Source organism: Cryptomeria japonica, chromosome 3, assembly GCF_030272615.1.
Source record: "Cryptomeria japonica chromosome 3, Sugi_1.0, whole genome shotgun sequence".
Classification (NCBI taxonomy): domain Eukaryota; kingdom Viridiplantae; phylum Streptophyta; class Pinopsida; order Cupressales; family Cupressaceae; genus Cryptomeria; species Cryptomeria japonica.
The window spans coordinates 319,261,249-319,282,322 of record NC_081407.1 but is presented as its reverse complement, the minus strand read 5'-3'; the positions used below and the strand labels follow the sequence as shown (position 1 = coordinate 319,282,322).

Sequence of the window (21,074 nt, the reverse complement as noted above, 5' to 3'; positions counted from 1 at the left end):
ATGTAGATAGGATTTAGAATATTAGGATTTTAGTATATTAGATGGGATTTAAATTACTTCTAGTCCTTGTAAAATATACTAAAATCCTAATATTCTAATATACTTATATGTTGAAATCTTTGATAAATTAAGAAGTTCATTTGCAACAAGGCCGTTAAACAATTTTTAATTTGGTAATATAAATAGGTAATAACACACCTTTGCTTACAAACAAATAACATGTCAATCCAGTCAAATAATCATATTACACAACAAATGCAAGGTAAAGTCAAATCAAGAGTTGTATAATGACTTAAATCAAGGAGACACAATGCACAAATAGATAAGTCATACCATAAAGAATGCAAATACTAAATTAATTTGTAGTTTGTGTATGCTCTTGGTTGATGCAAACCATAGTTGAACTACTTGCCAAAGCCAAAAGCTCACCAAGTCCCAAAAAAACACTCCGCAAAAACTCGGGAACTAAAAAAATTGCTTAAATTTAATTAGAAATGCATTTTTTTTGCAAAATTAAATGAGGAGATGCATCCAATGAGTCAATAAATGAGAACACAAAAGAAACAAGCTGAGTCTAGATATATTTAATTGATTTAAATGCAAAGTGGGTACAAAATCACATCCTCATGAGGAATGCTGATGGCTAGAAGCAAAATAGTAAATAGTTTTTGTAAAACTATAAGTAAATACATCAATACAATTACATCTTCCTCTTCCCAGCTCTAGTAAAAACTAGGGGAGAGGTAGAACTAGAGGGTGTAGTCCTAGAAGTCTGTTGTGGCTGAGCCTCCTCGCTTGGTATGACTAGCTCAGGTTGTGGCTCGGCCTCCATCTTGGTTGTAGCTCTGCCTCCAGTTGCTCCCAGCATTGGCAATGACTCCTCATCTTCCTCATCCTCCTCAATGTCATCTAGTGTGAATCCAAATCCACCCTCCTCCTCCATAGCCCGCCTCTCCAAATCATAGATGTCATCCTTAGTAAACAATGGAGGGTGCTCCTGTGATTTCCAATCACGGTAAGGATCTATATCATCCAAATCAATTGGACTAGATGGTGCTTCCTCTATCTTCCTTATATGCAACTGAAGATTATATTGCACAAAGACAAGGTCAATGAGGCGTTTTTGAGCTAACTTGCTCCTCTTTTTTTGTGTGGATGGCTTCGAACAAGCTCCAATTGCGCTCACAATTGTATGAACTACAAGGCTGACATAAGATTCTTAAGGCAATTTTTTTGAGATTTGAGGTATTTCCACCCCAACTTTGCCACCAAACATCTGCAAAATAAAATATTGAAAAGTTAAAAAGCAAAGCAAAAAGTGAAAACATATTTTATCAAATTATCTATTACTTTAGACTCCAAATATTATACTTGAGGTTTGAGTGGTTCTTCCTCTCTTGGCCATCTTTGAAGAGAATAGCTTACCCCTTGCTTCCTCCTAATTTTGGAGTTCGGACACAACGAGGTCTCTCACTTCAAGCTCAAGTATCATCCTCTGAATGCATGTAGTGAGGCCCTCTATGACCTTTCCATTGAGATCTGAGTAAGAATCCTCAAACTTCAAACGAGGGTTGAGGTAGTACCTTGCTGGATGAATGGGTTGGTGGAGTTGATTGTTCCATCTCTTATCAATAATTTCCAAGATGGGGTCAAAGTTGAGTCTATCCATCCCCCTTGTAGTAATTTTTGATAGACTCCTTGGCCCTAACTGTAATGTCCCCATCCTAGTCAGGGACTTGGGATTGAGGAGTTAGCTTATTTTTGGACCCTTGTAGGCTAACAGAATATGGATAAAGGGGTCAGTAATGCAGTATCTTGAGGAGTGGTCTGTCTATTTGTTTTAGCTCAATGTTGAGTTTAGTTCTGGTCTTCGTTTCATCAATTTCTGACACTTTATGAAGATTTTCTATTTTTTAGGGAAAAATTGCTAAAAATAGACATGGTCCTATTTTCATTGGCATGGCGAACTGTGGCCCTAGCTTTTAATAGATTCAGTTTCCGAGCAATAATGAGAGAGATATGAATTTTTTAGTGGTTCCACAGACAATTAATATTTTAATGAAATATTAATATAAAATCATAAAGTGCATCACTTAAATTTATTTAAGTGAAGATTTATTATCTTCTAAGCTAGGCATGGCTTTTAGGGTTAAGTTGGGAACCCTAAAAGCAAGTTATTATTTTTAAAAATCCCTAATTGCCAAAAATCGCACCTTTTGGGTATTTAGGCAGCCAAGATGGAAATTAAACCTCATTCTTGATATTGAGCATTTGACATTTTCTTCTAAGCACTTGGCTATGGCGGCTAGGGTTTGGACCTGTTTTGGAGAGCGTGCATTCTTCAGAATTCAGTAGCTTTGAGATTGTGAAAGATCAATCGAATTGTTGCAGCTTGGTTGGCTTCATTCAGAAGTCAAATTGAATTGAATTGGGGCAGATTTGGCTTTTTACAAGGCAGATTTGTTGTAGGGTTTTCCTATTTACTGTTTTGTTGTTGATTCTTCTGTGGTTTGGAAGCTTCTTTTCCCAAACACACAGCTTGCTCATTTATTGGCACCATCTTCCACTATTTGGGTGTCTTAGTATTTAAATAAGAGCAAATCTGGATTGTTCCAGAATAAAAATCAGAACTTTGTAAGTTGCTGATTTATTCTTTCTTTTCAATAAATTGGCTAAGGACCTACGGGTATGCTTCTAAATTCTCCAATTCATTGTTTCAGTTGATTAAATTCATATATTATTCAATATGTGTTGCAAATTAAAGAAACCCTCTTCTGCAACTTCTGTCTATTTCTGAGAGACCATCTTAATAATTAAAAATTACAAGAAGATCCTACAAATTACAGCAGGTTGAAGAGTTGAACCAGCAAGGGTTCATCACAGTGGTATCAGAGCTTTGATCCTGCTTAGCTGGAGGGTTAGAATTTTTTTTATGCATCAACAACAGACTGGGCCTCATAGGTATTACACACGCAGGAGACCTGATTTACAGGGTGATCCTAATCAAACTGAAGAAATACCCTTGGAAATTATGGGGGACAGGAATGATGATGAGCCACACAGAGAGGCTGTGAAAAATGAGGACCAAGATGCTGGAGTTGTTATGAGGGGTTTAGTAACATGGCAACGACAAGTGGCAAATGTGTTGCAGCAGTTGACTACAGCGATACAACAGATCACTGTGCCAAGGGGGCATAATCAGAACCAGGAGGAAAATGCTAGTGTTGCTAGTCGCCCAAGGGCAAGCGTGACTCCCACACACACCTATTATAGACCTACACACCCAACCTTTGTTAGAAATGAACTTGAAGAAGAGGACGTGGCTGAGGAGGAAGATGAGGTGGCCTTTACAGTTAACGTAACCACACTTCATGATGAATGGGATGTATTACCACCGAGAGTTAAGGAACATCTTAACTTTGACAAGTTTATGAGTCAAAAGAGGGAACACAACAAGAAGTGGAATTGGAATGACAGGAAACCTTGGAACAAAACTAATGATCTCAAATATGCAATCAACAAGCTCATACTTTCTACTTTTGATGGCAGCGGTAGTGTTACAACCAGAGCATGGATTAGCAAGTTGGATACCTTACTGAATCTACGTCCTATGTCAGAAGAAGATGCTATTAAGTTTGCAGCTTTGCATTTGGATGGGGTAGCCCATGATTGGTGGCACCATGGGATGGTGACTTTGCATCATGACCTTATTACTACATACCAAGAATTCACTGACAGATTGGTTGAGCGTTTTGATAAAAGAGATCCAGAGTTGTATTTCAGGGATTTAGCTCAGTTGAAACAAATGGGCAGCTTGGAATCTTATATTAGTGAATTTCAGAAGCTTTCAGTTATGGTAACTAACATTTCAGAGAGAAGACTGGTCATTCTTTTTGTTGAAGGTCTTTATGAGCCTATGAAAGGTTGGATTAAGGCTTTTGATCCCCCTACTTGCAAGAAGCCATGAGGAAGGCACGCAGCATGGAACTTACCGCTCCTCGTAGTAAGTTCACTCCTAACAACTCAAAACCATCCTCATCATTTAATGACAGCAAGTCTAATCAAAAGAAATCAGAAAATGCGGACCAAGGGAAGAAGTTTACAGCGCCTTTGGATAGGGAAACACTCAATGATTTGCGTAGAAGGAGGCTATGTTTTCATTGTAAGGGTCCTTATGATCAAAACCATGACTGTCCCCTCAAGCCTAAGGGTCAAAATAGGAATATGGAGTGGTTTTATGAGGGAGAAAACATGACTGATAACATGTACCAGCAAGCTGATCAAAATGACTCCGAGACTGAAAATTCAGAAAAGGAGATTGAAAATGAAGGAGAATTCGATCTACGGGAAGCTCATATGTCTAGCATGCAAGGAGAAGGTTCTTTTAGGTTGCGTGGACTCTTGGCTGGTCAAAGAGTCATTTCTCTACTTGATACAGGTGCAACTCATAATTTCATAGATGCACGGTTGGTGGAGAAGCGTGGGATTCAAACTCAAGAGTTTGAAGGCATAAGGGTGAAAGTTGTTGATGGTAATGTGCTGACTTGTGATAGAATGATTTCAGACTTACCCATGAAACTCAATAATTATGAATTCAAAGCTGATTTTTATGTGGTTAACATGGGAAATACGGATGTAGTTCTTGGCATGACGTGGCTTCATGCCATAGGTGAATTTACATTCAACCTCAGAGATATGGAGATGAAATTCAAGGTTGATGGGACTAATCATGTTCTTAAAGCTATCAAAGCCAGCAACTTGAAATTAATCACTCTTAAAAGAATGGAGAGACTTGTCAAGCATGACATGGTGGATTGGGCAGCAGAGTGTAAACTCATGCCTACTTATGAGGAGCAGCATAAAACACCTTATCATTCAGATATTCAGGAGCTTAGAGTTAAGCATACAAAGGTGTTTAGTGACATACCTCCTGGTAGGCCTCCTGATAGAGGCATAGAACACATTATTGAGCTTGAAGAAGGCACCAAATCCATTATGATTACACCTTACGGGCACCCCAAGCGGTTGAAAGATGAAATTGAGAAAACTATCAAAGAACTTCTAGCAATGGGACACATAAGGCCGAGTAAATCTTCTTTCGCTTCATCAGTTGTTTTGGTGAAGAAGAAAGATGGTACACTCAGAATGTGCATTGATTACCGTATGCTGATTAAAAAGGCTATAAAGAACAGGTATCCCATTCCTCGCATTGATGAGTTGTTAGATGAGCTTCATGGAGCTTGTTACTTCTCCAAGATTGATTTAAGAATAATTTATCATCAGATCAGTGTCAGGGAGCAGGATATTGAGAAGACTGCATTTAGATGTCATTGTGGACACTATGAATTTTTGGTTATGCCTTTTGGGTTGACCAACGCACCAGCTACCTTTCAGTCCACTATGAACAGGGTCTTCCAATCTCAGTTGAGGAGATTTGTTGTGGTTTTCTTTGATGACATTTTGGTTTACAGTAGAACTTGGGAGGAGCACTTGGTTCACTTGGATACTGTTTTAGGCATACTTGATAGGGAGTCCTTCTACGCCAAAGAGTCCAAGTGTGCATTGGGAATGGCAGAACATTTGTATCTGGGTCACATAATCAGCAAAGAGGGAGTTCGCATGGATCCTGATAAGGTTCGTGCCATTGTTGATTGGCCTACGCCTGAGACCCTGACTCAAATCAAGGGATTTGTTGGTTTATGTGCCTTCTACCGTCTGTTTGTTAGTGGTTTTTCACGGCATGCTGCACCACTCACTGATTTGACCAAGAAGGGTGCATTTGTTTGGACACCTCTCACACAGGAGTGTTTTGAGAAGTTCAAGCAATTGATGACTACATGTCCAGTTCTTGCTTTACCTGATTTCACCAAACCTTTTGAGCTTATTTGTGACACATGTGGAGAGGTTATTGGTGCAGTAATTATGCCGGATCGTCATCCTATAGCTTATGAGAGCAGGAAGCTTCGGGGTCCAAAGAGGAGCTATAGTATTTATGATAAGGAAATGTTGGCCATCATGCATGCAATGGCCAAGTTCAGGCAATATTTAGTTGGCAACAAGTTTTGTGTCAAAACTAATCATAATAGTTTGAAGCATTTTCTTGGACAGCGGGATCTAAATGAGCGTCAACAGAAGTGGGTCAGCAAGTTACAGTCTTATGATTTTGACATCTCCTATGTCAAAGGGACTTAGAACATTGTTTCTGATGCTTTATCTTGCCGCCCCCAATTGAGCTCCATGGCAATTGTGTACAAAGATTGGAAACACTTGATTATAGCAATGCCAAGAATCAATGGGCATCTAGTATTATTGATGGAACAGTACAAGACATCAGGTACTCTCTTGTGGATGACCTCATCATTTACAAAGAGAGGATATTTTTAGTTCCAGGTTCTGAGGTGAAATGCATAGTATTGAGGACTTTCCATGATTCACCTATGGCTAGACATCCTGGGTACTTTAAGACCTATAGGCAGGTACGAGAGAGATTCTCTTGGAAGGGTCTCAAGTCTGATGTTCTTCAGTACGCCAAAGAGTGTTCTGTTTGCCAACAGAACAAGCAAGAGCACAACTTCCCTGTAGGGTTACTTCAACCACTTCCTATTCCTGACAGGAAGTGGGAATGCGTGTCTATGGACTTTATTACGAGCTTGCCAAAAGCCCAAGGGAGAGACAACATATATGTGGTGGTTGATTGGTTGACTAAGTATGCACATTTTTTTCCGATCATGACTACTTATTCCGTTGGTCAAGTGGCTGATCTTTTCTTTCGTGAGGTATTTAGATTGCACGGTTTACCTCGGAGTATTGTCAGTGATAGGGACAGCAGATTCATGGGTCACTTCTGGTAGGAGTTATTCAGACTTTGCAGGACAAAGCTCACTCCAAGTACCAGTTACCACCCCCAGACTGATGGACAGACAGAGATTGTCAACAAGTGGGTGGAGGGATACCTGCGGAAGTACATCTCAGGGCAGCAGAAGGCTTGGGTGAAGTGGTTACATTTTTGCGAGTATTGTTATAATTCCACTCACCACATGACTATTCAAATGACACCTTTCAGAGCTTTGTATGGATATGATGCTCCTAGTTTTCTGGATTTATTGATGAGCAATTGCCGAGTACCGAGTGTTGGGAATTTGCTACAGGAGAACCAGGATATTATGAGAGCACTTCATGATAATATTCAGAAGGCTTAGAATCAACAAAAGCAATATGCTGATCAAAGGAGGGTTGAGCGATCTTTTGAGATCGGGGATATGGTGTTTTTGATGCTACAACCCTACAGACAGTCCTCTCTTAGAAAGAAGGGCTCAGAGAAACTCAAGCTACTATGCTCCTTTCAGGATTTCCAGGCGAGTTGGCCAGGTGGCTTATGAGTTAGATTTACCGGCTGATAGTAAAGTTCATAATGTGTTCCATGTGTCACGCCTTAAGAAGGCATTGTGACAACAAATAGTTCCTTTTGCAGTTCTACCACCCTTAGATGATGAGGGGAAGTTAGTGCTAGTACCTGAAGCCATTCTGGAGTTCAGAGAGCGTCATTTGCGGAGAAGTGTCATCAGGGAATTTTTGATTAAATGGAAGGATCTACCAATAGAGGATGCTACTTGGGAGTGTGATAGCATTTTACAGCATCCAGCATTGAGTTTGCTTGAGGACAAGCAAATTTTGGGAGGGCGGACTGTAATGTCCCCATCCTAGTCAGGGACTTGGGATTGAGGAGTTAGCTTATTTTTGGACCCTTGTAGGCTAACAGAGTATGGATAAAGGGGTCAGTAATGCAGTATCTTGAGGAGTGGTTTGTCTATTTGTTCTAGTTCAGTGTTGAGTTCAGTTCTGGTCTTCGTTTCATCAGTTTTTGACACTTTATGAGAATTTCCTATTGTTTAGGGAAAAATTGCTAAAAATAGACATGGTCCTATTTTCATTGGCATGGCGAACAGTGGCCCTAGCTTCTGACAGATTCACTTTTCAAGCAATAATGAGAGATGAATTTTTTAGTGGTTCCACAGGCAATTAATATTTGAATGAAATATTAATATAAAATCATAAAGTGCATCACTTAAATTTATTTAAGTGAAGATTTATTATCTCCTAAGCTAGGCGTGGCTTTTAGGGTTAAGTTGGGAACCCTAAAAGCAAGTTATTATTTTTAAATCCCTAATTGCCAAAAATCACACCTTTTGGGTATTTAGGCAGCCAAGATGGAAATTAAACCTCATTCTCGATATTGAGCATTTGACATTTTCTTCTGAGCACTTGGTTATGGCGGCTAGGGTTTGGACCTGTTTTGGAGAGCATGCATTCTTCAGAATTCAGTAGCTTTGAGATTGTGAAAGATCAATCGATTTGTTGCAGCTTGGTTGGCTTCGTTCAGAAGTCAAATTGAATTGAATTGGGGCAGATTTGGCTTCTTACAAGGCAGATTTGTTGTAGGGTTTTCCTATTTACTGTTTTGTTGTTGATTCTTCTGTGGTTTGGAGGCTTCTTTTCCCAAACACACAGCTTGCTCATTTATTGGCACCATCTTCCACTGTTTGGGTGTCTTAGTATTTAAATAAGAGCAGATCTGAATTGTTCCAGAATAAAAATTAGAAATTTGTAAGTTGCTGATTTATTCTTTCTTTTCAATAAATTGGCTAAGGACCTACGAGTATGCTTCTAAATTCTCCAATTCATTGTTTCAGTTGATTAAATTCATGTATTATTCAATATGTGTTGCAAATTAAAGAAACCCTCTTCTGCAACTCCTGTCTATTTCTAAAAGACCATCTTAATAATTAAAAATTACAAGAAGATCTACAAATTACAGCAGGTTGAAGAGTTGAACCAGCAAGGGTTCATCACACTAACCATGGCCTCATAAACATACCCCATTGGGGTTTGATCCCCATCTACTAAGTGAAGAACTTTGACCAAGGGCTTCGACACCTACAATTGAAAAATACAAATTACAAAAATATCAATTATTGAAGTTACAAATTAATAATGAGAGACTTGAATCAAGAATAATTAAATATTCAAGTTTTGAAGTTACCTTCACAATCTCTGCAACTCTTTGTGCAAATAGGTTGTCGAAGACTATGCATTCAACACCCTCTCCTTCAGGCTTCTTTGAATGAGGTGAGTCTAGCCGTGCTTGATTCACAAACATTTGTTTCAAAGTCGTCAATGCACCAAGAACAAACATTTGTTTCAAAGTTGTCAATGCACCAAGAATGCACCAAATCTTTCCCTTGGGTGTGCTCTCTCATCACGAAAGAACCAAAGGGTGATTTTAAATATATTTTGTGATCCTCCTCGCATCTTCTACAATTGGTGTCACCCAATCAAGTTTTCCTATGTCCTCCAAAAGAAGGTCAAGGACATGTGCTGCACAAGGTGTCCAAGAAAGAGTGGGGTGCCTATCTTGGAGGATTCTACCTACTACCACATATGTTGTTGTATTATCCGTGATTATTTGCACCACATTCTCAACTCCCACCTCCATGACAATTTGCTCCAACATTAGAGCCAAAGTTTCAACATTTTTCACCTTGTTGGAGGCATCCACCGATTTCAAGAACATTGCATTGTTCTTGCAAACAACAAAAAAATTAATTATGGTGCGGTTTTTGCCATCTGTCCACCCATCGAAAATAATAGTACAGCCATATTTTTTCCATTCTTTTCTTTGGTCCACCACTTCTTTTGCCCTATCAACTGTAATTGTGAGCAACCTACAAGTACAAAGTGAAATTAGGTCTTAGTACACAATTTTGATTTAATAAACAAGAAAAACATATAAAAATGAAATCAAGTGGACTATTTACTAACCTCCTACCCAAGCTCTTGCGAGAAGGGGCCTTGTATCCTTTTCTGGAAACTGTCAATGCAGTAACCAAATTAAGCCAATAAGGATTGTCTGCCACATTGAATGGGATGTTGTTAAAGTACCAAAAATCGGCGCATGCAATGTCTATTTTCTCATGCGCCTCCCTATTCCATCCACTTGCCTCTAATGATGGTTGTGCTCCAGGTGTGTTCTTGGGCACAAAATAATTACCTATAGACTGTGGCATTGATGGTGATGCAACAGGTGCTCTACTAGAAGAAGTAGAAGTGGTGGCCGAGGTGGTGTTGGGTTTGCAGATACGTGGGCCACAACGAAAGCCCTCTATGCCCTAAAGTGCTTCTTCTTGTTCAAGGTCAATTAAAGCACCTTGAGATTCAACTATGGTTACTCACATGGCTAGTTTTTCCCTCTCCCTTTGCAACTTTTTCTCTTCCCCAGCTGCAAGTATGGCATTAAAATCTCTTTTTATTTCTTTTGTGGCCCCAGGACATACCCTAGCATCATGTTTCTCAATGCCTATAAGGTGGTATTTGAGGTGGTTTATGCCTCCATGAAATACTCTCTCGCATTTAATGCGTATCACTGACCCATGTTCCGGTCCTTCAAAGACATACTTCCAAGCCCTATCTCTAGCACCTTTAGGACGAGTGCCTACATATCTAGATGGGCATGCATCTACTAACGGGGTAGACCTTGAAGCTGAAGATGAACTACCTGTATTTGCCATTATAAATTAATGGTTAACGTTCAACCTACACATACAAAGTGAAAAGACAGTTAATATTTTAGTTAAAAAATTTAGTAAACTATCTAAATTAGTTTAAATAATTTTAGACATCATTGAAAGTTAAGAAAAAACAAAAACTGTTAGGGTTTGAATTTTTTTTTTTAATTAGAGATTCTCGAAAAAACAGTGAAAAAATCAATAAAAAATGTCAAAAATGGTGTTAAATTTTGTTCATATGACTCTAAATCAATTTAGACTACTTAGGAATGATTTTCTATTCATCTAGATGCAACAAAAAATAAATAAAATGTTTAAAAAAAACATAGGAAAAAAAATCAGAAATCCTACCCGGGAATCTAATTTTGCTTTAAAAACCATCTCAAATCCGCTTATAATTGACAAGAATCGATGGAAATCAGATTGGAAATGTTTGGGAGGGTGATTTTCCCCTTAGCAGCAAATTAGAAAACACAGAATGATGAAATGAACTTTTTTTGACATTTTTAATAAATGAAGCAGTGCGGTCGAATTTTTAATATGGACTCGCCAAGTTTTTGTCAAAAACTCGGTGAGTATTATCGGCGAGTCAATGGCATAAAAAACTCACAAGTTTTAAAATCATGATGTGTCTCTCCTTTGTTGTGGCCTTTTCTGCTTCTTGTTATCACGGTGTCTCTAGCACACACAAGGACTTGTAAAATGTTAGATATTGATAAAGAATAATTATATACAAGAGTGAAATTAAATTTCTCACAAGTGACTTTCTTATATATCATTCCATACCAAGTTTAAGTATCATCTGTCATGCAACTCTGAAATCTATAGAATTATTGTTTAATATAAATAACTAATTAGTTATTAAAAGTTTTGCTTAGGTGGTTTGTAAACTTGCAAAAATATTCCATCCTACTTGCTTTTGAATAGGCAAAATCTCATGTGTAACTTCTCTTTTCTTGCCTTGTTTCCTTCAGGATTTTGAGTTTCTTGATGTGCTTCAGAGGGGTGTTAGTGAAAAAATTAAAAAATAGCTTGTGACCTCCCAGACATCAAGTGGAGTGATGCCAAATATCATATGTTACTATCTGAACTATTTGAACTGTCGTCTTTAAGGTTTTGTTACCAACTATGTGCCTACAATATCCACGACCTTCCATTAAATAGTAAGCAATAGGATTCTTGGTGCCAGGATATGGCATTTGAGATAATGTTATCGTTGGTCTTATAATTCAAAAAGATGAAAAATAAATTTATTTGAAATGTCTTTGAGCTAACAACAAACTTTCTCCTTTATTACTGTGTTGATGATTATGTTATTTAAGACAATTCATAAATCCTTTCCATCTGAATCTCTTCTATTAGAAATTGGAATTTATTATGCAGATGGTGCTGTCTTTTCCTATAATAATGGACTTCTTTTATAAAATAAAAATTTAGGAGTTATATCTTGGACATTTAATTGAACTTTATATACATGTTTGTTGTCTTCTTATCTAAATAATTTTGTATTAGCCAGTATTTTTCTTACTGGATATTAAAATAAATGGGATCTAATGCTGGAGTTTTTGTCAAATAGGATTCAATGTGCTGAAAGCGGAGAGGAAACTTTGGAAACAGAGACAGTGTTCTCTTTGAAGTGTCACATATCTCAGGAGGTCAATCATTTGCATGATGGGCTTAAACATGTATGTCGTGGCTGAGGGAAAAGTTTGAAATCTTATCTATTTTTTAGAATATGATTTTAGTTTGATCTAGTATTTATTTTTCAATTGATTCAATTGTTATTCATTTTACCAAGTTACTTTTGTCAGCTTCTTGCAACCTTAATGTTGTGCTTATCTGCTGGCTTTATTGGATGTTGAAACATTTTGAATATGTTAGAGAAACACCATTTTCTTGATGGCACATGGTTAGAACTTTGAATCTTAAAATATAACTCAATCCCATTTTATAAAGGAAAAATTATCAAGATTTCCATTTTGAGGAAGACCTAGCTTAAAATATATCAAATGTATCTGGGTGTACCCCCAGGCAAACCTATCAAATATCATCAAAATATGCTATCTTGTAAGAGAGCATGGTAAATTTGCATTTGATAGATGATATGTCCTTTTTACTTTAACTTAATTCTGTCATTCAAATACTTCAATTTTGCATGAGAATAAGGAAAGTCTAATCTTCTGATTGAATACACTTTGTCATAAATATGTTTAGTTGCTTTATTTGTATGCAGGGCTTGAAGTCTGATTTGGAAAAGGTATCACCTGCGTTAGGTCGTACTGCAGTGTATTTGAAAGAGTCACGCATTAACAGCTTACCAAGGTAAAACACATTCTTCTTGTGTGTAATCTGAAAATTATTTTGATTTGTTGATGCTTAAAGTTCAGGGAATCAGGATTTCTTATTCACTATTTAGAAATGGTTTGCATTTTGCGCAATTATTATTTATTGTTTTGCAGATATTTAACCATCCAATTTGTCCGTTTCTTTTGGAAGAGAGAGTCAAACCAAAAGGCGAAGATATTGAGGGTGATTTGCTGATTTTTCTTTTAAAATCCTTTTGATCATGTCACATGGTTATTATTTCATTATTAATCATATCTTGTTTTTGTATGTTTGTTGTTCGTGCAGAAAGTAAATTATCCTTTGGAGTTAGATATTTTTGATTTCTGTTCTGACGAACTTCGTGAGAAATTAAAGGAACCACGCCAGGTGGGTTGTCATTCAATGCCTTATTCATTCCAAAATTTTGAGTATTTTAGTGATCAGTGAATCCTGAGCATAATCTTAGTTATTAATTAGTTCTTCTATTCAAATTATAACTTTTAAGAGGGATTGAGTGAGTTATATAATATGTTTTGGAGTGCAATGAACAGATACTTAGAGATCAAGAAAGTGCAAAATTTGGACTGAAGTCAAAAGAAAAACAGATGGATGAAATGGACAAAAATGCTGGAACTTCATCTACAGAGGTAATGATGAACATAAATGTCTATTTCCTTCTTGAGTTTTGTATATCGTGTAGTTGAATGGGATCTTAATGTACAAAAATTTAAAGCTTAGAAGAATTAAGGACTGAATTGTGATAAATGGTGGTTTTTTAAATGGAAGTTTTTAATTCAATAATCAGTATTTTAGTGCTCTTCATTAACACTCTAATTCTAAAATACAAGAATAGTTCAAACCCATTGAAGATATCTGTTTACAGGGTGCGAATTTTTAGCAAAGCATCAATTGGGAATGTGACATGTAAAGTCATTACACCATAGAAGGGCATTCAAATTTGGGAAATAAGCATAGCCGTGCTTCTCCTTTAGGATATGATTGAATTTTCATATATCCCACTCAAACACAACAAAGAAACTCTTCAATGCAATATAGTTGTGTTAACAACAATTGATTAGGGCTTGGCATAAGAAAAGCAACCATAATGTTCCAGAATGGCATTTGGATTAGATGGATCCTTTTACGTTGCTTTGTATTAGTGAACTGAAGAAGATAACCAACACTGCTGCATTTAACAATGACACAAATACATTTTTAAGAGAGTTAAGAGCATGCACTGAGTAGCACCCATTTAAATGATTGTTAATTTATTGTTAATGTTTAGCTTTGTACAATGTAGATGGTTTAATTCCAGCTGTTTGCCTCAAAATTTCAGAGTAACATGTGCGTCCTTAATTGTTGGTTATAACTTTGTCTAATCCAATGCTTGAAATATTATGGTGCTTGTGGCATGGTATGTAAAGTGCTACATTTGCATGCACTAGTTTTGATTATTGGTGGACTAGTATCATGAAGTGAATACTGCAAACTTCCTCTGTGACATTTGTTCTGTAGTGATGCTAACCAGTGGTAGTTGGTTTCTTTCTTTCAGTTGCGCTTTTGCATGAATTAGATGGGAAACCTTTGTTTGAAATTGTTGTACTATAGTATTTGAATTTACTATGGTGATTCAGATTTTATTTATTTATACGTGTGATGTAATTCAGGGATTGGATACTAATGGCTCATCATCAGATAGCACTGCTGCTGAAAGAAAACAGGGTAATTTTTCTTCTCTTATGTATTTGTTTAGATGATCTGTTTTTAATACTTTAGATGCTTGTGTTTTAGCACTTGTGTGAATGATGTGATATGTATTTTCTCCAACATGTTAATTTGGTGTTCTCTTATATATTTGTTTAGATGATTTTTTATAATACTTTAGTTGCTCATTTTTTAGCACTTGTGTGAATGATGTGATGTGTAATTTCTCCAACAGGGTAATTTGTGTTCTCTTATTTATTTGTTTTGGTGATTTTTTTTAATACTTCAGTTGCTCATGTTTTAGCACTTTTGTGAATGATGTGATATGTAATTTCTCCAACAGGTTAATTTGTTTCTCTTATGTATTTGTTTAGATGATTTTTTTTAATACTTAATTTGTTCATGTTTAAGTACTCATGTGAATGATGTGATATGTAGTTTCTCCAACATTTTTAGTCCACTCAACAGGTGAACAATTTCATGATGCTTGATACAATGTTGAGATTGTTGGAACAAAGTTGTTGATTGGCTTTATTCTAAATTCACGTGACAGTTGTTTGATAGATTGGTAAACAGTTGCAATGAGTTTCAGATGTTGTGGTTTAATATGGAGATTTGTATAAGTTTGGTGTTTTCATGTTCCTACCACAAGTCATTTGGAGAACTCACAATCACATGATTAGAAATGTCACTGTAAGTGTGTATGATGGGCAAGTGCACTTGTGGCATTGTTGCAGTACATGCAGCAATAAGCAAGAGCATGGAGATGTTCTTTAAGATAATTAAAGGTATTGCAAGCAGCTATTGCTCATAAAGTGTCTGTTTCTTCTATCACAAACCATTGGTAGTGTTTGGTCGAGCCTAGGAGAAATGGGTCCATGATATTTGACCAAGTGTGAGGCACAGACTTATTAGTGTGGTGATTATTCTAATGGAGAAGTCATGTTATATGTACTGTGTGGCCTGCTAACATTGTCATATGGTTATGTGAGTGTCAGTATGCTATGTGGCAATTAGACAAACAATTTAAATTCTCTGTTGAATGGTTATGTGGCTATCTATCTTTTTGTACAGATGTGCCAAGGTTAGTTAAAACTGGACATTGTTGTATGTCATTGAATCTTGAAGGCGTGAAATTTTGTTTTGGACATTATATGCTATTAGTTTACAGATTGAGATTGTGTGAAAGAGACCATATTGTATTGGATTTTATTTCTGGAATAATACAATTCTAATCGTTTTGCTAGTGAGTTTTTTCCCGTAAAGGTTTCCCATATAAATTCATGTCTCATGTATTGCTTTGCATGCTTCCTTTAAAGTTGCTTTATCGAATCATATGACAAACATAATTGTCTTTTATTCACACAATCTTAAGGTGTTTCAATATGCCAATTTGTTGGTTGTTTGTATAAAGGATTTATTCCTATTAGAGATTTGATGGTAGAAAGAAAGATTCAAACTCAAATTTTCTGGACTTGAGGAAAATCAAATCTTGAGCAATAATGGTATGTGAAGACAAATCACATAAACCATAGCTTACCATGATTTGATTGTAGATGGGAAGCATCTCGAACAAATTATAGTTAGGAGAATTTTCATATAACCTATTTTGTTGCACGCAGTGTTCCACGGGCGTCGGGGGGACGCGTCTCCAGGACGGGGGGACCAAGGGTCTAAATTTGGGGACGGCGGCAGGGGGGTGGCGGGGTGGTGGCGGGGTGGTGGTGCTCATATACTTATACATATACATACAGTACTTGAAAAACTAGTTTTGAAAAGATGCATAACAGTATAACAGTATAAGAATTAGATTTCAAATGAAACTATAGGAAATACCAAGATTACTTAGATTAGTGATATGTAACTAATTGCTAAAAGTAAATAAAATTTGACAAATGAAATTGTCAAATTGGAGATTTCTCATTTCTATCATATGAATATCGAAAAAGGAAAACGAAAATACGAATATTTGATGCCATTGCAAAGTCTATAATAATAAAGATGATTACATGATTCATCATTACAATGAGTAGCCAAATACAAATACGTGTAGCAATAGCATTACAAAAGAGACTAGAGTCAAATACAAAATGACAAAACTGAAAACTCAAACTGTAGCTAATGGAGGCCTCTAATCATCTACGAACTCCTCCTCACTGGAACTGCTGGACTCCTGAGGATCAAGGTCCCTCAAGCTCACACCAACTAGCCCTGCATCTGAAGTGGTAGGATCATCCTCATCAATCTGTGAAGGCTCCTCTGGCTCTACATCCCATCGTGCCGCTGGACTCTCCTTGTACATGAGTGTCTTGCGGTCAATGAGACGCAAAGCACTGTGTACAACCACAAGCTTCTTTGCTCTCTTAGAGGTAAGTCTGTTCCTCTTCAGAGAGTGGATGAAGCTATATGTAGACCAGTTCCTCTCAGTAGCTGAAGAACTGGAAATCCGGGATAGCAGACGGATGGCTAGAGTGGTGGTCAAAGATTTCGGGCCATGACAATTCCACCATAAAAGTGGGTCCTCCTGTGCCATGTTGTCTATATCCATCTTTGCCGCATCTGAATAACCTCTAAGAGTGGCAAATCTTCCCCACTCAGTGCGCATTGTGCCGGCATCTCTGGAATCAAACATCTTCTCTATGCACCTAAAGAAACCCGCCTTCACCTCATCATCCTGAATCGGTGTCAGTCTACCCGGTCTAGCCTTGTACCACTTAGGATTCAAGGCAAAGGCAGCCATATGCAAAGGAGTGTTCAACTTGTCCCATCTACGCTGAATGATAGGTTGGATTTGCTCATTGTAGAATGCTAAAGAGGGGTCCTTCACTCGCACAGTAGCCCTCATCTGGTCAAGCATAGAGTCAATGCACTCATACACCTCTCCAAGGTTAGGTGCATCCCCATCCCCATATCTGATCACCTGGAATACTGGAGAAATGATAGAGACAATGTATTTCGCATCAGTCCAAAACACATCACTCTTCACTATCTCCTTCACCCTTCTCCCTTGCTCTTTCTTGGCCTCAGCCCACCTATTCCACTCATTAGTCATAACCATGAGTTGCAATGCCTCTTGCAACTCAATCATTCTCTCCAAGAGAATGAAATAGGATGCATATCTAGTCTCAACTGGTTTCAAGAATTCCTTCTTCGCGAAGGTCCTGAAGAGTGCATGTGAAGTGTGGTGGTTGCAGATAAACATCTGCACATCTCTCGCATCGGTGACCACTCCTCTAATCCAGTCTATCTTCCCCATGTCCTTGAGTGCATTGTTCATGGCATGCACACAACATGAGGTCCACCAAATGTGTCTATAGGCTGCCTCAATGAGTCTCCCTGCTGCTCTACACACATGGGCTGCATCTGTCACTACTTGGACCACATTTTGTGGCCCAACCTCCTCAATAGCCTCCCTGAGAACCTGAAACTGGAAATCAGCATCTTTATGATGCCCTGTACAATCAACTGCTCTAAGGAAGTATGGGTCCTCTGCACATGTGACCATGACATTGATGAGTGGACGATGGCTAATGTTCGTCCACCCATCCATAACTATGCTGCACCCCGATGCCACCCAACATGCTTTCATCTTCTCCATCAAAATATTGATCTTGGAATAGCTTTTATCCAAGATCGAGGTCCTCATTTTCGTCTCCCCTGGTGGCACATAAGATGGTCCTCCCTTGGCCACCATAGCCATCATCTCCCTATAATAAGGAGACCGTGTAACGTGAAATGGAATGCCATTGGCAAAGAAGAACTTGCCAATGGATTCATCTATCTCATCTCTCAGCTGCACATTAAACATATCAATAATGGGGTTGCTCTGTGCTGTCTGCAACTTACGTTTCCCAGCCCTGGCGGCAGTAGAAGTGGAAGTGGATGGAGATCCAAACATCATTCCTCCTGTCTGCGAAGCATGAGAAGTATGAAGTGCTGCCCTAGCAGACAAAGTAGTAGGCATTGAAATATTTGTGTCATCTGGAACCCCCCAAATCCTGTTAAACTCAATTCTGTACTGTATATTTTTGGCTTCCTCCAAAAACTTACAATGTTTCACGCCTTTTCCTCTCCAAAACAGAAAGTGTGCATTCACCCTACTAATGCTACCGAACCATTCTGTGTCACAAATATTGCACTTCCACTTCCTTGTTCCCCCACTTGAATGTGATGCAGTGCCTTGTACTGATATTCGTGAAGCAAACTGTTTTAGAGGAGACTTAGGATCAAAATGACCCCTAGCATATGGTGCCAACAACTTTGAAGGGCAACCTGTACTAGCTGGTGCACTTGCCATAGAGCTAGATTGGGCTCCAGGATCAGCCCCATGGTCACCCCCCTCATTTTCAGGTTCATATTCTGAATCATTCTCACTATGAGAATGGATTTCCATGTCATCTTCACTCATGCCTTGGGAGCTCATTGTGAAATTGACACTGCATTTCACAAAATAAAAATAAAATCAGCCTAGTTTAACAATATATTTTTAAATTTTTTTCCTATTCATCTCAAAATGAGATTTGATGTTGAATCTTGAGGGCAAAATGATGAATCATTTTGCCCTCAAGATTGAACATCAAATCTCATTTTGAGTCTTGAGATGAATAGGGAAAAAAAATCCAAAAATGACATAGAACAATGAAAATCAGAAAATATTCAAAAAAAAAGTAAAAAAAAAAAAAAAAACAAGAAAAAGTTGAAAAACCCTACCTTGTGCTTGAAAAATCTCTCCAAAATGTAGAAGAATCTTCTTCTTCCTCTTCTTCTTGCTTCTTCTAGCTCCTATCACACTTGCAATCAACTTTTCTCACCCCTTCAATCAGTCTTCTTCAAGTTTTTCCTCCTCTTTAGCTTGCTGGAAAAAAAAATCAGTTTACCAAAATGAGAGTTAAATCTAAAAAAAACATGCTTTTGTGTTGTTTTGGGGGGTTGGGTGGGGCCCATGTCCAATTAGGGTTACCCCTTAATCCCCCCAAAAGGCACATGTTTTTTAAAATGTTGCTTTTTTAGTTTGTTTAGGCGTGGGGACGCGGGAGACGCCTGGGCGTGGAGACGCCTAGACGTCTCCGAGGAGACGCGGAGACGGGGTACGTCTCCACGTCCCGGCGGCGATTGGGTGGCGGTGGTGGGACGGCGGAGGACGTCGCGTCCCCGTCCCCCCATCCCCGAGACGTCCCTGCCGGGGGGACGCGCCCAAAAAGGGAGGGGACGCGTCCCCGTGGTTCACCGGTTGCACGTGATATTTAAATTTCATTGAATGTCCATCAACAAAATACACATGTTCAAGCAAATCCTCTTCCCTATTTCATGATTATGAAAGAAGTTACCAAAGATTACTCATATTCCCCTTAAATGCTTAACAAAATTCCCTCATTTTCTCAAATTCAATCAAGAAACAACAAATTCAACCATTATTCTCAAATAATCCTTTGTGATAGACATTTTGCATATCTTTACTATATTAAACTCATTATCCTGCCAAATTAGAAACATCAACATTTTAGGGAAGTTCTTAACAAACGTACCCAAATATTCATTGCATTGGCAGATAATAAATAAATTTATTCTCTGTGGCCCATGATCTCCATGCTAGGCTAAAAATTTACTTAAAATTTGCTATACTTCACAAATGGGCAGCAAGTCTCTATTTCTGAACAATTCATAAGCTGCTTTAACTTTCCATTCTCTAGCCAATGTAACTGAGGAATTATTTGTAGGGAAGAAAGCAATATCTCCTAATCATGTGGAAACAGAAGAGAATTGAAATCCTTCCATTTCTTAACAATATGCCCCTTCAAACTAAATTCAAACTAAATCTTGATAATAGTGTTAGATCCCCAAAGGCCTTATAAAGACATTTGCATCTCAACAAGGGCAGGGTGATTGTAAAGAAGGGGACTCCCCATGCAGAAGTGTTTTTCCAGAATTCCACTGAAGATTCATCATGTAAATTCAAGGAAAATTGGGATGCACTAACATTACAGGAGTTGACTGAAATTTTGAACTGAAAAATCACCTAAGAAACCATGGGCATCTTGATTGCCTAAATATTTAAAATGAAATATAGAGAACAACTGATCTGAATCCTCAAAAACTGCCAAGCTAATTTGGCATCCAAAACCTTATTCTAAAGGCATGAATCTTTTACCACTGCACCACGTCGGGATTTTTTCTAACAAACCTTATGCCAACTCAGAAGGGGAAATTTTTTCTCCTTCTGGTCTCCTACCAAAGAAAATTTACTGTTTTTGTGTATGTTGGAAAGCTTTTAAGAGTGAGAGCAGGTAAGTAGGGATTGCTTTGAGGATTGCTGTAATCTTGAGAGGTGGCCAGTCAACTGAGCCGTTTCCCATTCAAAATAGCTATCTTCCCTTGGAACTTTTCTATCATCTCATTCCAAATGATAAACCTTCATTGACTTGTAAAGAGAGCTGCATTGACTAGTAAAGAGGAATACCCAAATACTTCTCGGAAGGGAGGATA

General features: G+C 37.9%; 1 protein-coding gene across 2 annotated transcripts in view; it reads left to right on the top strand.

Annotated features, from left to right (window-relative positions):
• Positions 1-21,074, top strand: part of LOC131035948 (ubiquitin carboxyl-terminal hydrolase 6) — a 59,302-nt gene that overhangs the window by 35,024 nt on the left and 3,204 nt on the right. For both annotated transcript variants that reach the window (XM_057967731.1, XM_057967730.1), the window contains exons 10-15: positions 12,139-12,247; positions 12,796-12,884; positions 13,022-13,091; positions 13,194-13,274; positions 13,439-13,534; positions 14,555-14,609. In XM_057967731.1, coding sequence (XP_057823714.1) covers positions 12,139-12,247; positions 12,796-12,884; positions 13,022-13,091; positions 13,194-13,274; positions 13,439-13,534; positions 14,555-14,609 — 500 coding nt within the window. The remainder of the gene's footprint in view (positions 1-12,138; positions 12,248-12,795; positions 12,885-13,021; positions 13,092-13,193; positions 13,275-13,438; positions 13,535-14,554; positions 14,610-21,074) is intronic.